Source organism: Natator depressus, chromosome 15 (genome assembly GCF_965152275.1).
Source record: "Natator depressus isolate rNatDep1 chromosome 15, rNatDep2.hap1, whole genome shotgun sequence".
NCBI lineage: Eukaryota > Metazoa > Chordata > Testudines > Cheloniidae > Natator > Natator depressus.
The window spans coordinates 12,601,123-12,617,229 of record NC_134248.1 but is presented as its reverse complement, the minus strand read 5'-3'; the positions used below and the strand labels follow the sequence as shown (position 1 = coordinate 12,617,229).

Here is a 16,107-nt window from a genome sequence, read left to right as displayed (position 1 = left end):
GGCTCGGTCTGGGCATTACAATGCGAAGCCCGCGGTGAATGCAGTGCTATGGCTGGGCTCTGAAGCGCCCTCTGCCATAGCAGGCAGGCATAGTGCCCTCTGCCAGGATTTTACTCCCCAAAAATGACAGCCAGGGAGGGTGCACGAGCAAAACGGGCACCAAGCCCAGAACCGACTGGTGTAAATCAGCTTTTTTCCATTGTCTCTCAGAACAGGGCAGGACTCCTTCAAGCAGGTAGGGGAGAGACACCTGTGAGCAGATCACTCTGTGCTCTTCAAGGTTGAGGAGTTCCAGGTCTGGCCCTGGGAGAGAGAGAGCTCCATGCCTGGCGTGTAGCCAAGCACCTGTTAAAACAGCCGGGTATGGGGAGAGCTGTGTCAGCTTCTTGCTGCAGCTTCCACAGCATTAACCTAAACAGGCTTGCTGAAAGCAAACAAGGAGACTCCAGCACAGAAAAAGGGGTGGGGGGAGGGAGCGGACGCACCTTTGAAGCCTCTGAAATCCAGAGGGAGCCCAGAGGGCTGAAGCAAGGAAGCTCAGCGCCACTGTGAAAGACACAGGCAGGCACTGGGGGCGAGAGAATGCACTCGGACGGGGAAGAGACTGGGCTGGGCCTGAGGGAGGATGGCTAAGTGAATTCAGCCAGCAGCAGCCCTGGCTGGAGAATCAATTCTGGGAAGACAATTTGTCTGCTTGCTAAGGCCTCCTCTGGGTCTTGGCTTGTTGCTGGGGCGAGACAGAAGGCACCTGCTCCAGGCGGAGTGGGATCCGTGACTGATTGCTGCAGTTTGCACCGAGGGAGGCACTGGGGTTGTAATGAATGGCTGCTGCATGACTCTGTACAAGAGGGGAAGGGGAAGCCTGGCCCGTGCGAGCTCCTCACATAATATCTAGTTCTTAAATTATACCCTCTTCTTCTGCCCTCACTGACCCCCATTTTACACCACTGGAGCCACTCCTAATTTACACCAGAGACTCAAACCCCATCACTTCTGTCCAGCCCAGTGTACTTGGTGCCTCGCCCCATCCAACCCATTGAGCCTAGGAACCGTGCTCTGGGAACAGTGTGCCTGGCCCTAGCCTCGTTCAGGCAAATCAGCATACATTTAAATCTGCTGCCCAACCAAATGCCCAGCACGGCTGAAGGATTTAAAGAGCGTCAATAAATGCCTCATCCTTGTCTGTGTTTGAGGTTTTACACAGCAGCCCCAGGCCAGATCAGATCCTCTGCCTGGGAAGATCCTCTGCCTTCCTCTGCCAATATTGTATGGCATTTTCAGTGACGGACTAAACAAATGTGATTCTTTCAGGAGAGCCGTAAAACCAGGGTTGCACCCACTTGGGGGGGGTATTAAATCTCACCTGGCAGTTTTCAGAAGAGTAGGGGGATTAACCCAGGGACCTGGCCAAACCCCGATACGGAGGATTATGCACTGCCCATCTAAATTCCCACCACGAGTTCAATGGCAGCTGCATTTCCATAAAAGGGCTGTTCAGTTTGTGCTCCCGATTCTTCACGGCCTTGTACCTCAGTCGCTGATCCTGTACGAAGCGGGTGTTCCATATCCCCACTGGGGTAAGCAAGCAGAGAGTTGTGATGTGGTAGGTTTGACGCTCCCTTTGCACATGTGCAAATGACTCCACAAGTCACCATCAGGCCCTGGAGTATTAGGCCTCTGGGGTGGCTGTGTGATGGATGGGAGTATACACACAGTCAACCCGCCTACATACCCTTCGCGAACCTACTACACAACCAGTGGAGTCGCACAGCAGGTAACCAAGGCCATGCACGTGTGTGTGTCAGGCACTTGGGGATCTTTCAGGCTGAGCGGTGCCACATGAATGTAAGATGATAATTATTGTTATTACTTCTTACTGAGTCAGCACAGCCGCTGTTGGACATTTCAGATCAGAGCTTTCCACGCTCGGCCTTCTCAGTGGGGGAGAGTTTCCCAGGGAAGTGCACAGTCACTTAAACCTAGACCAGACAAAGACGAGTAAGTGTTGAGCAGGGACTAATTCTTCATGGGCAAGGAGACGGATGGGGCGTCCTGGCAGGCCTTTTCCAGCTCATATTTCTGTGACGCCTCAGCGAGCATCCCAGAGTCCCGTGTGCCCTTTAGGTGTTGCGTAGCCATTCGTGCACATTTCTATACAGCTGCTCATGGGGGATTGTTATAGACGGAAGCACATGGGATAACAGCATCGGCTCTGGAATATGGAGCAGGGCTCTGTAGGTGGTGCGACAGCCTAAGGATTCCTGCTAGCTCCAAGAACACTGTGACCGTCCTGCCTCCTGCAAGTTGCATTTCTCTGCATCCCCATTGCTTCCTCTGAAAGCTTTGCAACGAGGCGTGCACAGGCCCTGGCCACTTCCTTGAGCACAGGCTTGCAGCGCGGTGGGGCTAGAAAGGGCTTGTTTATTCGTTGGCCCCAATTCAGCAAGGTGCCTATGAAGCACGCGAATAGTCCCATTGACTTCAGTGGGGCGACTCTTGTGCGCCAAGTTAGAGCCATCGGGGCCGTAGGGTGGGGAAATTGCTCCACAGCAGGTGACTCCAAGGACAGCCCTGAGGCTTGGGAGCCCGCTGCACTTGATTAGGGACAAACCCACAGACGCAGAGCAGTGCAGACCTGTCCATTTGTTAAGGGTTTTCACCACAGTTAGGGCGAATGTGCTTTTGTAAAGCAGAATCTGAGATGCAAGGATTTGAAGTTAATTAAAGTCATTTTAGAACCTGATTATTGGACATATTCCTGCCCCTCCTCCCCCACCAAAACCCACCCCATCATTCCCACGGAGCTCTGTGCAGTGGACCAGCAAGCCTGTGGCTAAGGCTGGCCAAGAGGAAATGCATGAGAGCAAGACATCTAGTAAGGGAAGTCCTGTCCAAGGAAATGTTACTTGGGTTCAGTTTCCAAGCTCCCTCCCCTCCCTGTGTCCATATTTCTAACATGCTCCCTCTCCTTAGCCTGAAGACCAGCCTGCAGAAGAAGCTGAGCCAGGACTCCATGGATTTATCGGGGATTCCCCTGACCATGCGGGATGTCCATCGCATGGCCTATTACCTACAGAATAACGGGGACAACCTCACTGCGGTGGACCTGAGCTTTACCGAGATGACCGACGACATGGTACGCCTGCTCCTGCCCTTCTTCTGGGCACTGCCCAAACTCACTCACCTCTCCCTCAACGGCAACCGGCTGACCCGAGCCACCATGAAGGAGCTGACGGACACCATGAAGGACCTGAACAAGTTCCCGTGCTTGGCCTGGATAGACCTTGGCAACAATGTGGACGTCTCCTCCATGCCCCAGCCTTTGCTGGTGGGCCTGCGCAAGCGCGTCAGCCAGCAGACCACGCTGCCTACCATCTATGAGTCCCTCGACTGCGAGGCCGAGCTGTCCAGCGGACATGAGGCCAGCTGCCAGGAGGAGGAGGGGGGCGTGGCTGAAGACAAGGACACCCCATGTGACTTCCCCCAGCAGTGCTGCGAAAGGTGATTCAGCAGCAGGCCTTAGCTGTTGGACTGACGCCGCGGCAAGGAGAGCTCAGAGTACAAACACAATGCAGAAGGCCAGCTTCACCGGCTTCCTTTGGCGCTTCTCTTGCCTTCACTGACATCCCAGACTTGCTGTGTTCTCAGTGAAAGCTTGCCTCCCCCTCCCCCACTGCCAAACCTATCACCCCCATTCCAAACAGGAAGCTGATACTCACAGCGAACCTGGCCTCGGAGCAGGATCTCATTGGAAGATGGGAAATGAGCTGTAGGATTCGGCATATTCCCCAGAGGCTATTGAGGGGAGCGGTGGGGGAGGAAAAACCTAAACAAAAAGCAATGTCTCCACGTAGGTTATTTCCTTTCTTCCTTTTCCTCCTTGTCCTGTCATTGTTGGGGCCTGAGATCTGGAGTTGTGAGATGGGAGCTCCCCCAAGGGTCGAGGTTCTGTCAGACTTTGTTGAATGCATCAGAGACTGGAGTCAGAGCCCAGCAGAGCGTGTCTTCCCCTTGAGCCTGGCTCAATTTTTATTTTCATTGTGTGATTTGTATTAATGTCCGAACAAAGGGAATTGCAATCAGAGGCCCAACAGAGTGTGCAGGCCGGGGGAGGACACGTGACATGGAATTGCAGTGTCAGGATATTTAGGGGCAGGGTATGTGTGTGCATCGGTGGGAGTGTGGCGGGGGTGTTGATTGGGGGGGAGGGGAGCCATTCCTTGTGGATTAACATGATCGGTTTTACAAACTGTGCTTTTGTACAAAACAAACAAATCAAACCCAAAAGACAGCAGGAAGGAAACAACCTCACCGAAAAGTCCATTATGGTGGGGGCTAGGGGGGCGAGATGTGGCCAAGCAGCTGGGCACGACTCAAACTGTAGCAGAACGTTGGGTTGCTCCTTGTCAGACATGCCGTACATCTGACCATCTCTAGCCAGGGTTTCCTAATATTCTGGGTATGAGGGGAACGGTTGAGTCACCATTACTAGCACCATCCAGGAAACCAAACCAGCGATGCAAAATTGTTTTCCACATTGCCATGCTGTATGTGAACACAATAAACGGTTCTCCTGGGCACGAGAGTGAAGCACTAACACCGCGTGTGAGCGTCTGGATTATTTGTGCCTCTAGCTAGTAGTGCACTGGCTGCAAAATATAGCCCAGTGGTCCTGGCGCAATGCCCAGGCAGGCCAGGAGAGGCCCTGGTGGGCACTGCTTACATGAACAGCACCATTGCAATTCTCTTAGCACACTGCAGCACTTTGGTTCATACTACGGGAGAACCCAGATGCCCTGATCAGGACTAGGGCCCCGTTGTGCAAGATGCTAGTCTCTTGTCTGAACTGCTAGACAACACCGGCGCTGTTAACATCATGGAACTAATCTACAGGTTCATCTTTCATAGACCTTGAATGGCCTTTCAGCTTGTGTATGCCAGTTACTTTAACTCAGCATCATTTGTGTGTCAACCAATTTTCCCATAAACCTCAAAAGTAGTCACAGGCATCCAAGTGTAGGAACTTAATGCTCATCACCCAGAGTCTAATGATCCCTTAGATTTTGTATGTATGTCCTTAAAGCAGGCTAATGGGAGTCTATCAGGGCTGTTGATACCAGCTCGTTTGGCTGCCTGCGTAGAATCAGCATTCTGGAATACATCAATTATCCATTTATTCCAATTCCTCTCACCCAGAGGGTGCGTAAAATCCTCTAATGCACCTCACTGTGCAATGCTGAGCCAGAGGGGAAATTTCCTCCTGATACTAGTTGGGTTTTATACTATGAACCAGGAAATCCATGGCGGCAGCTGGTCGGTCCAACAGTTGTAGATACTCACCCCTCGGGATGGTCTTTGTCTGAGCTGTATCAGAGTGATTGTCACTCACAGGTGTGCTCAGTCACAGAAATCTGGTGTCTGCCTCTGACGATCTGGTCGGCCAGCCAGCATACAGGTGATAGCAAAATAGAGAGGGAGGCTAATGGCCCAATAAAGATAAAGGGTGAAATCCTTTTTGCAATGAGTAGGCTTCAGTGGAAGCTGCCCCCCAGACACCTGTGGAGAATGTGGCCTACACTAGCCTTTCCCAGGGTGGAGTGTAAGAGGGGCTCTGGGGCCCACTGCAACAGGGCCCCACAAACTGCTCAGACCCACTTCCTTCTTGTAGGCAGGCTACATTTTATTCCAAACCCATCCAGTGCAACATCACAGCTCTAACAAGAAAAGGAGTACTAGTGGCACCTTAGAGACTAACCAATTTATTTAACCTCTAACCTCTGCTTCTTTCAGCCTCTTTGCTAGGGCCCTCCGAGGAAAGGCGTTTAGGAAGGCACAGCTCTTGCTCACTCTTCATTCCAGCTTACCTAGACCTGTCCTCTTCCTCTGTAACACCTCCTTCCAGGCAGGCTGGTCAGCTGAGGGCTAATTAGTTCCTTACCTCCCCTCCCCCCCCTCTCCTGATTAGCTAATTATTCAATCAGCCATTACGGGGGGGGGGGGACCTAATTGAGGTGACCCTGATCAGAGTGCTGGCCCAGCTGTCAGATCGTAGCGGGTGTGGCCGGGGGAGGGGGAACTGACTCACAGCAGAGGCTGGTGTCTTCTGGAAGGTAAGCAGACAGAGCCCACCCTGGTTATGCCTGGGCTATGCAACTCAGAGGCATCCCCCGTGAGAGGGAGTACACTGGGCAAATTCCTGAGCTCTGTTACGCCCGTGTAGCCTCACCCACTAACACCAGCACAGTCCCTCTGGCTTTACAAATGCTGCGGCAGAGAGCAGGGCTGAGCCTGCTCACTTCAGTGTAAGCACCGACCAGGTCCTGAGGAGAGGGGAGAGCATGCCCCTCAGAAACACCTCCATGAACCTTGGGAATGGGGAGCAGTGCAAAGCCAGGGAAAGAGGTGCTCCATGCCAGAGGGGAGAGAGGAGCTTACAGAGCGGGATACCGAAGAAGTAACAATATTGCAAATAAGATTTTAGCAACCTACCAAATTGTGTTTGGGTTCAGGCCCAGGTGAAAGCCAGCTCTTCTTGGATCCAGAGCAATTGGCCCACCTCTGCTGAGTGGAACTGGTGAAGCCCGTCCCGAGGTTGCCCTCCCTTCTTTTGCACTTTCCCCTTAGCCCCAGGGGGTTTCAGTTTATAAAGCTGTATGGGTTCTCACATTGTCTAGGTTGTCAGATCCTTGGCATAGGCCTATGCTATGAAGCACCACACACACCTGTGGCTCTGTAGAAATGACGAGTAACTATTTCCAAGAGGTAACGCAGCAAGCAGCTGCAAGCACCAGCTTGTACGATTTATTTTTATACAATGTACTTCAGAGTGGAACCTGTCAAGGTATTTTTTCCTACATTGAAAAGGTTATTTATTTATATTCATTCTTCACAGCAAGTAGTTGGGAGGTATCTGTTTTTCTCCCCCGGGGAAGGAATGCTGGTTTCTTATTTTAGGGTTGCTTCTAAAGGCACCAATTCTACTTCCATTTGTTTCTTTGTATAATAAACAAGGGAGAAATACACTCATTGGTTTTGGATGCCATCTCCCTTCCTGTTCCAGTCAATCACACACATTTATCAGATATAAGAAGGAAAGTCTAGTCTGACTCTCACAATCTTGACCGTATCCTCTTGTCATTACAACATGCTGGGGCCAGCACAGCCATTGATTGCACTTGCTTGGGAGCCAGGTAATCTGAGCTCCGTCTAGGCAGTAAGGGATGATTCTTAACAGACAAATGGAATTTGTTTTATCACTGTGATGAAACCAAATATTTACTCCTTGGCAGAGAACTGATAGGCCAGGCTGATGCTGCATGGAGCTAGGTAGCTATTAAAAATACGCTCTGTGCTTTGTTAGCCAGGCCAGCTCTTTGGAAAATCAGGAATGCATCAAACATCTTGACTGAAGCGTGATTCACTGAGGGATACTTTAGTGAACTACTTTGTTCTCCTTCAGGAAACTCAGAAAGGGAAACTTGCAACGAGAGACGTAGGTTAGCTATTAGGAGAAACTTTCTAATTATGAGAATAGCGAAGCGCTTGACCAGGTTACCTAGGGAGCTCGTGGAATCCCCAGCATTTGGAGGTTTTAAAGAAGAGGTTAGAGAAACACCTGTCAGGGATGGTCCAGGTATGCTTGGTCCTCAGCACACAGTCTGGACTAGATGATCTCTCAGACCCTTCTAGCCCTACATTTCCATGAATCTATTAAACTGGATCAGATTCTGATCTCAGTTATGCTTGTGCAAATCCTCACTATGGCATTGTATGTTCACATGACACCCAGCTTTTGTATGTGTGTCGGGACTGGTGGAGAAAAAGTGCCTTGTGGCCCACAGAGAGGGGAGAGGCCTATTGCAGCCAGTAATCCACTCAGTCACTTCTCTGTTTAGACAGCATTGTTCCTGCCAATCCCTTCCTAATGCTCTGCCCATGCCTTGTTTCAGTGTCCTGCTGTGAACTAAACAGGGGTGTGGATACTGCAGTGACGGGAGGCGTATGAGACCCTAGATAGATTGAAACAGCATGGGCCAAATTCATGCCTGGTGTAACTCCACTAAAGTCCATGGAGTCACACAAAGATGTGGGAGGCAGGAAAGAGACAGCTGCTTCATCTCCCTTTCTGGTCCAACAGATCTGCTTCCTGGCAGGAATATAGGGTTAGCGTGGCCCCCACTTCCTTGCCCTGCACGATTGTTCTCTCTGAAACCCCACCTATTTTCACACAGGCCAGCACCAGTTTGCTGCTGTTTCTGAAGCAATTCGAGTTCTACACTTCATCATTCCTTCCACTTCAGGAAGGGCAGTGATTCCCTTTGTTCTACACCAGTTGCAGGGCCGGCTCCAGGCACCAGTGAAGGAAGCAGGTGCCTGGGGCGGCCAACAGAAAGGGGCGGCACTCTGTGAGTTATTGGGGCGACGCGTCCGGGAATTCGGCGGCAAGTCCCTCATTCCCTCTGTTCCTCTTCGGCGGCAATTCAGCGGCGGCTCAAATCGGGTTTTTTTTTCCTTTTTGTTCCCTTCGCCGCTTGGGGCGGAAAAAGAGCTGGAGCTGGCCCTGACCAGTTGCCCCCTTTTTTGTGCATTGCACTGGCTGGAGATCCAGCCCAGGGGCTGTTAAGAATTCACAGAGGACATCACAGCACATACCAGGCCTAACAAGGGGAGGGGATAACAGGAGTGGAGGAGAGCACATCTCAGTACTTAGTGGAGTTCGGCTGGGATCTGCTCCTTGAAGACCAATGACCCCATCACACCCACCAAAACGTGGACCTTGACTGGGTGGCTTCCATTCCAAGCTCTGCCTTAGACCTGCTGTGTCATCTGGGGCAAGTCACTTTCCCTCTCTGTGCCTCCGTTCCCCTTCCACGATTGTCCTGCCTATGTGGACTATACTCTCTTTGGAGCAGGGCCTGTCTCATGCTATATGTCTGTGCAATGCCTAGCACAACGTGATTCTGATCTCAGGAAGGGCCTCTGGGCTCTACTGTAATACAAATAAAAATAATCGCTCCATGGCCCTCGTCACGAGTAACGCACAGCGCTCAGACTGTGGCGCACGTTTCTGTGCAACAGATATTTATAGCCACAATGCAAAAAATATTACCAAGGGACAAAATGTAGCCAATTGTGAAACAGAATGACCTGTTTTAAATGGATTCCACTGACTGTACACTAGGGCTGAGCATAGTCTAGAATTAGGGTGATTTTCCACAGGTTTTATAAAGTCCCAGAGAGCCAGCAATTGGGCTGAAGTAAAGCATGGTTACCTAGCCTGTGGTTCTTCAAGATGGAGCAGTCCAGGCAGATCCCAGGACCTGCCTTCCATTCCCACTTCTCAGAGCCCTTAGCTACCACCGACATCAAATTCCAAAGGAATTGAGGGTAAGTCTGCCATACAGCTGCTACAGCAGCAAAGCTGAGTCCTACATCCCTGGAAGGGGGGTTTAAGACACTGTAGTTAATCCACCTCTCCAAAAGGCAGTACCTAGGTTGACAGAAGTATTCTTCCATCAACCTAGCTGTATCTACAGTGGGGGTTAGGCTGACCTAACTACCCCACACAGGGTGCAAAATTTCTCACAACCATGAGTAATGTAGCTAGGTTGATCTAATTTTTAGGTGTAGACTAGGCCTCAGGGATGGGTGTAACTGCTCCATCTTTTATGCCCTTGTCTAGGAGCCTGAAGAGGCAAAGAGCAAAAGTATGGCCCCAACTGGGCATTGCTATTCAAAAGTCTCTGGTCTTGCACATCCAGTGTGGAATCCATACTGGCACATACTCCAAGAAGAATATAAGATCTGATCTTCCCCTGGTATTTCAGTCCTCTATAATTGATGCTGTGAATGACCTGTTTCCTGAGGCAGAATATATTCGAAAGGTACACCACGGTTTAAAGGATAATTGCCAAGGAACTGTTCAGGGTTTGGAAGGGGGAATCTTTGTGAGCCCAATGCTCAGACAGAGGCTTCTCTTTCACAGCATCCCAGCGTGACATTGGAGGCCTCAAACTAGCATTTGCAGTGGATGTCGAAAATAGGATTTTGGGAGCTTGTGTCCTAAACTAGACAGAGAATTTGAAAACTGAGCTTCTCGTGTTAAATTAACTGTTGGTAAATGGAACAAAAAAAATCTAGCTGGCAACATTTCAATCTCTTAAGTAATCAAATGTCCAGGCTTTGTTGGTATTTTCCCCATTTGCCTGTGTACCAGTGCAATAGCAACATGGTATGATGGGATCTATTATCCTGTCTCCAATAGAACAAAGACACTTAACATGTAGGGGTCAGATCCATGCTACCAAATGACCCCTCTGTCTGTTGGGAAACATGCAGAGGGGAGGAGAAATGTGACAGGGCAGCCTGCCATTATATATAGTAACTGAGGAGGGAGGCAGAGAGTCACACAGAATAAGTTAGGGATGGAAGAGACAGACAGAAAACATCCAGTCCATTCTTCTGCCAGGGCAGAACTCTTCCCCTGCCAGTACATCTGCCAGCACTTTGTCTAGTCCAGAGAGCAATGAGGCCCTCCAGCACTTGCAAGCCATGCAGATAGGCTTTCACCAATTCCCTTGGAAGCCTAAGCCACAGCCTAATGCACTGTCTTGGCTTTTTTCCTGCTATTTACCCTACGTTTCCCTTTCAGCCTTAGATTATTTAGGGTGGAACATGCAGGCATCAACTCTCTCCGTGGTTCACGTTTACACCATTCCAGTATTTCTATATGCTTCTATTCCCTGCTCTTCACCTCTGCTATGCTTCCGCTTTTCCATTCTATTGTGTTTGGCCTGCGGCAGACACATTCCTCCACAGGCCAAATACAAGAGAATGAAAATTCAACAAAATGCCTCATCCTAAATGACTAGCCAAGATGCGTTCTATGTAGATTAATGCCTTATTTCAACCATCCACCTTACACGTTTCACCAGGCACAGAGGGCAAAATCCCAGGGGCCCTTACTCAGATGAACCTCCAATGGTTACAATTCCCATCAGCTTCAGGTTTGCCTGAAGGAGGATTTGACCCATATTGAACGGATGGACATTAGACTTTACCTCCATGTCTCCCTTTCTACCCTTGGAACCTGTCACATGTTTGCCACAGCCCCTTCTATCATCGGCATGTTACTACTGTCAGAGGAAGAAACAGGAGGCCCTGCAGCGATGTAGTCGCTGTCCAGGGCTGTGCCCTGCCCCAGTGAAGTCGCAGAACTCCTTGGCATCTCCGCCCAGAAGCAGAGCTCTGCTCTTGCTCCATCACTGGGGTCTGTTTCACTGAGACAAGCGCTTGATGCACGTGCCCCCTTTGCAACCCGTGGTTGTCACCCTGGCAGAAGTGATACTGCTGCATCTGGTTCTGCGACTTTACGTGACTCCATGGCACTTGCAGCTGGCCCCAACTCCTGCCAGAGCAGTACTCTGTCCAGGACAGCATGGCTGTGCAAGCAGACGCCACTAAGATGCCCACAGCAGGTCTGTTAGAAACCCATTTTCCTTGGGATTTCAGGCTTGGATGTAAATATTTATGCTTTGCGCAGTGCACTCATCCCTGGTTGGAGAAAGGATGGCTGCATATGCAGCTCACTCAGTCCCTGGAGGGAGAGCTATTGAGGCTATTTGCTCGGTCCCTGAAAGACATATTTTGAGTCACTGAACTGCAACCCCTGCAGCCTATTAAGGAGCAAGTTTTGATAGACTATGAAGGGAGATCTGCCTGATCCACCTTGCTGGAAAGTCAGTGACTGCAATGTGAGGCCTAAAGAGAAGCGGGTAGGGAAGATTTCTCAGGGGTCCAACACACACACAGATGCAACGGTAAAGGTTGCAAAATCCAGAACTCCCCTCCCCATTAAATCTCTACACTGTCAAAGTGGTGCCATGGCCCCCTCCCAGCTTACACATCTCACCTTTTATGTTTCTATGTCAGATCTGTGCTTCTCGTTTTACCCAGGAGATTGGAGGGTGGGGTTGAATTATCTTGCCAAATGAATGCAATTCATGAAGAAAGGGAGATGCAGAATAGCAAAGGGAACAGGGGAACAAAGACTTCAGGCCAGACTGCTGATACACTGCCAGCCAGACAAACACTCACAGCCAGGCTGCTTATTTGAAAGCCTCCAGAGCACGAATTATAAGCCTAACCTCTGATCTCCTACGTGTGTTTCAGGCCCTGCATCATACCAATTTTGTTCTGATTCTGACATCGGCTCTTGTATATAGAATCTAGCCCAGGGCAGACGCAATGCCCCAGGCCTATGCAAAATGAGTTTAAGTTTGGGTCTGAAGCCATCACTGTATGCACATTATAAATAGCATCCCAGCAACTGTTACCAGCCTTCTTGGCATTCTCAACAAAGGGCCAATAGCTGAAGGGGTAAGAAGATGCTCTCAATGATCTGTGATGTCTTTTGCATCGCTAATTACTATGATTTTCTAGTCCCTTGGTATCATTTGCCAGTTCATCCCAATGCCATCAGGCCAGGTGCATTTGCTGGGTTTCTGGATTTACCAATTTAAAATAATAAAAAAAACAAACCTAAAAAACCCAGGACTTTACCATCCAAACCCATGGAAAGATCCTTTTAAAGGGGGCTCTCAGGAGAGTGACAGATGACTTTTGTCAGCTCTTTTTCTCTCCACGAGTCCTACCCTGCAAAAGTGAACACCCTGTCCCACACAAAACAGGAAATAAGTCACGATGAACCAAACCTAGAACTCTGTGTCATGATGAGACACCATAAACATGCACTGCCATGGTACAGAGAGCAGGCAGGATGCAGAGCCTGGCCCTGTGGTATCTCACTGAATGCAGCAGACATTCTGATAACCCAGTGAACCATTTTTCTGATACAAGATAATAACAAGCAGTTTCCCAAAGAGAGAAAAGATAGGCATTCAGGCTAGTTTATCCAAATAACTGATTTGTGTTAACCTAAGCTAGCAAAGCTTCTTGTGTCTGAACTGGTGGTGTCCTCACTAGGGCACCAGCATGAGGATCTCACTGCATCCTTCCTGGTAATTATATATGATGCTCTCTGGGCTTGCTTAGAGGGGTGTTTAGTAGCCACTCCTCCAGATCAATGTGAAACACAGCACCAGAGTGGAGGAAGGGGTAGAGATGCAGGATGGCAGACTCCACAGGAAAGCAAGGTTTGTATGTCCTTACCATGACTTGCAGGTTAGTCCCCCTGTTCAAGTGCTGGCTAGAAAGCATCTCTTGCTCATCCTTAGTGGGAATGATCCCTTACAGCAGTGGTGAACAGCAAGTCTGAACTCCACGCGACTCCTGGAAATCCTTGGCTTTCAGGGCAGAGAGAAAGGCAGCAAACACCTGTAATCAGCAGTTTTATAAACCAACGTTCCATTTATTTTCTGTAATTAAAACTTGTCTGTTTTAAATAAGAAGGGAAAATAAAACTTCTAGAATCCCCTCCCTCAATAAGCACCCTGTGATCTCCTCGTTCTGCCCGCTGGTGACCGGGGATAACAGCACCAATGGCTGGCTGACATGTAGATTATTCAGTTCCTGAATGGAAACGCAGTTGAGAGGTACAGATCACAATCCTACGATGATTATAATTTCCACCAACCTCCACACTTGGAGGTTTCTGGGTGCCTTGTGTGTTGAGGGTCAAATTCAGAGTTCGTGACTCTCCAATGCCTGCACTGGAGTAGAACCATGGCAAATTTGGTCCATTAACTAATTACAAGCTTAAGCAAAATAAAGCAACGCATCCTAAGAGATACCTAGAAAAGGCCCTACCTCCCCACATATCTATTGCCTCTCTTCCCAAACTCCTACGTCCTTCCAGCACACCCAAACCCAGTCACTAGCAAGATGCAAATAAACAAAACTCCGCTCTGAGTGACACCGCTACATCCTAAACCGGACGGGACTGAGTCCTATTTACCTTAGGTCATGTCTACGTACACAGCGCTGCGGCTGTGCCACTGCAGTGCGTGTGGTGAAGCTGCTCAGCAAAACCACCTCTGCGAGCGGCAGCAGCTCTCCCCCTGACAGCGCTGTGCACATGGGCACTTATGCCAGCGTAACTTAATTCATTCAGAGGGCTGGTTTATACACACACCCCTGAGTGACGTAACTTATGCTGGCATAAACGGTAGCATATACATAGCCTGAGATACTTCTCTGACCCTGGTTATGGTAGCACTGGAATACATTGTGGTTGTTAATGTATTTAGCCTCACAACACTCCTGTGGGATAGGGCAGTGCTATTAGCCCCATTTTTCAGTGTGCCACACAGGGGTTAAGTGACTTGCCTAAGGTCCCACAGGAAGCCTGGGGCCAAGCAGGAACTTGAGTGCAGGTCTCCCAAGTCCTAGGTTAGTGCCCTAACCACTGGCTAATCCTTCCTCGCTAGAGTGAGCTGCTGGATTCAGTTGTAATCAGGACCATCACTCGTCTTACAGGTGATATTTCCTCTGCCCCCACCTCCATACCAAAGTCCTAACTAAGTTAGCCAAAGTTTCAGGATTGCTCAGCTAGGCAGGAAGGGGAAGGAAGGTAATGGGTGTGTACCCATCTCTACGAAGAACCTACTCATCTCTCTCCAACCATTCTTCTTTACCCGCTGGAACTGCTGGCATTTTCATCTCTCACTCTCATGCTTTGTGAATCAGCTATTAAAAAGCATGATGGGAAACAGCGTAAACAAGCCCCCTTTTGCATGAGCCAAACAACACTGAAGGAGTCATTTAATTCCATCTGCTCAGAGATTCAATTGTAGCCCTCACTGTGTTACATTAAACCACACACACACACACACACACACCCCCTCTGGGACCATCACGTTCCCTCCCAGCCACCTGGCCTTCCAATGGAAACACACCTGTACTTTCAGAGAACTGCTAGCTAGGCTATCAACTGCAGAGCAGCTGCTTCTTCTGGGGAAGCCCCCGTGTCTCTGCTCAGTGGAAGCCAGAACGCCAGGGGAAGGCCTGGCTCCAAGTGTTGTACCTCAAAAAGGAGGGTGCTGTGGAAGTTCAGAACCCGAACGCCAGTGATTGAAGCCCAGCTTTCTAAAGACTAAAAGGACTTTAGACTTGGAATATGCAGCTGCTGCAAATCATTTCAGGCCATGTTGCACCTGCCCATTGCTACTGTGCTTTACTCAGACATACAGGTATATAGCAGATGCCAAAGCGTGCACGGACAGGGTGCTACATGCACATAGTTACTTTGCAGCACCAGGGCTCCTGGCTAGTTAGGATATTGGCACTAGCAGCACCTAGCCTCTAAAGCAACTTCACATTTTCATGGCTAGTCAGTACAGCTCCTCGAAGGAGGCATAAGCATGATGTGTCAGGGTGGAGAGCCAGCTGTGTGGGGAAGATACCAGCGGCGGGGAGGCTGTTGTGTTTGCCATATCCCCCTACACATTTCTGCAACTGAGGCTTGCACCAGAGCTCAGGGCCCTTAGCCTGTCACAACACTAAGCGAGCTACAGCTGCAGTAGGTGAACTAGAAGGGAGCTCTGTTCCAGCCAAGCCAGAAGGACAAATCAGTCCCATTCCTGACTCCCTCTGAGGCCCCTTCTGCCTCATTTGACTTCTCTGTAAAATGGGAATAATTGTACCTGGTTATGTCACAGGGGCCTTGTAGGAGGATTAGTTAGATGGTTAACTGTTGTTCAGTCTTTTATACAGTATCCTTTAGACAGTAGCTGACCGTGGGCTGATGGCTGGGCCTGGCAGACAGAATTTCGTTAACTACACAGCTCTTCTAAGAACACATGAGACTCCCTGAAGAAGGGGCCTGTTTACTTGTGATGCAGCTGAAAAGCAAGTTATGGCAAACAAAATGAACAAACACTGTTCCCACACTCCTCCCTTGTAATGATGTGTAAGGAAAAGAAAGAGCAGCTGATTGGCCTGCAGGCTATGTTGGATTCTGAAATGCTAGGTTAATTTCACAATGAGCAAACCTCAAAGCAAAGCCTCCAAGTTATCTCTGCATTATCATCTAAGCAGCTCAAATGTTTTTGGGGCCACTAGGTCTAAATTGCTAGTAAGGTGGCCTTGATCTACATTGGATTGAACTCAGATATTCTAACATCTACTAGCCACCATGACCACTGGAAG

General features: G+C 49.5%; 1 protein-coding gene across 2 annotated transcripts in view; it reads left to right on the top strand.

Moving 5' to 3' along the window:
* LRRC75B (leucine rich repeat containing 75B) overlaps positions 1-4,174 on the top strand; it is a 33,728-nt gene extending 29,554 nt beyond the window's left edge. For both annotated transcript variants that reach the window (XM_074972371.1, XM_074972370.1), the window contains one exon: positions 2,974-4,174. In XM_074972371.1, the coding sequence (XP_074828472.1) occupies positions 2,974-3,505 (532 nt within the window). In that variant the 3' untranslated portion in view covers positions 3,506-4,174. The remainder of the gene's footprint in view (positions 1-2,973) is intronic.
* The last annotated feature ends 11,933 nt before the right edge of the window (positions 4,175-16,107 follow it).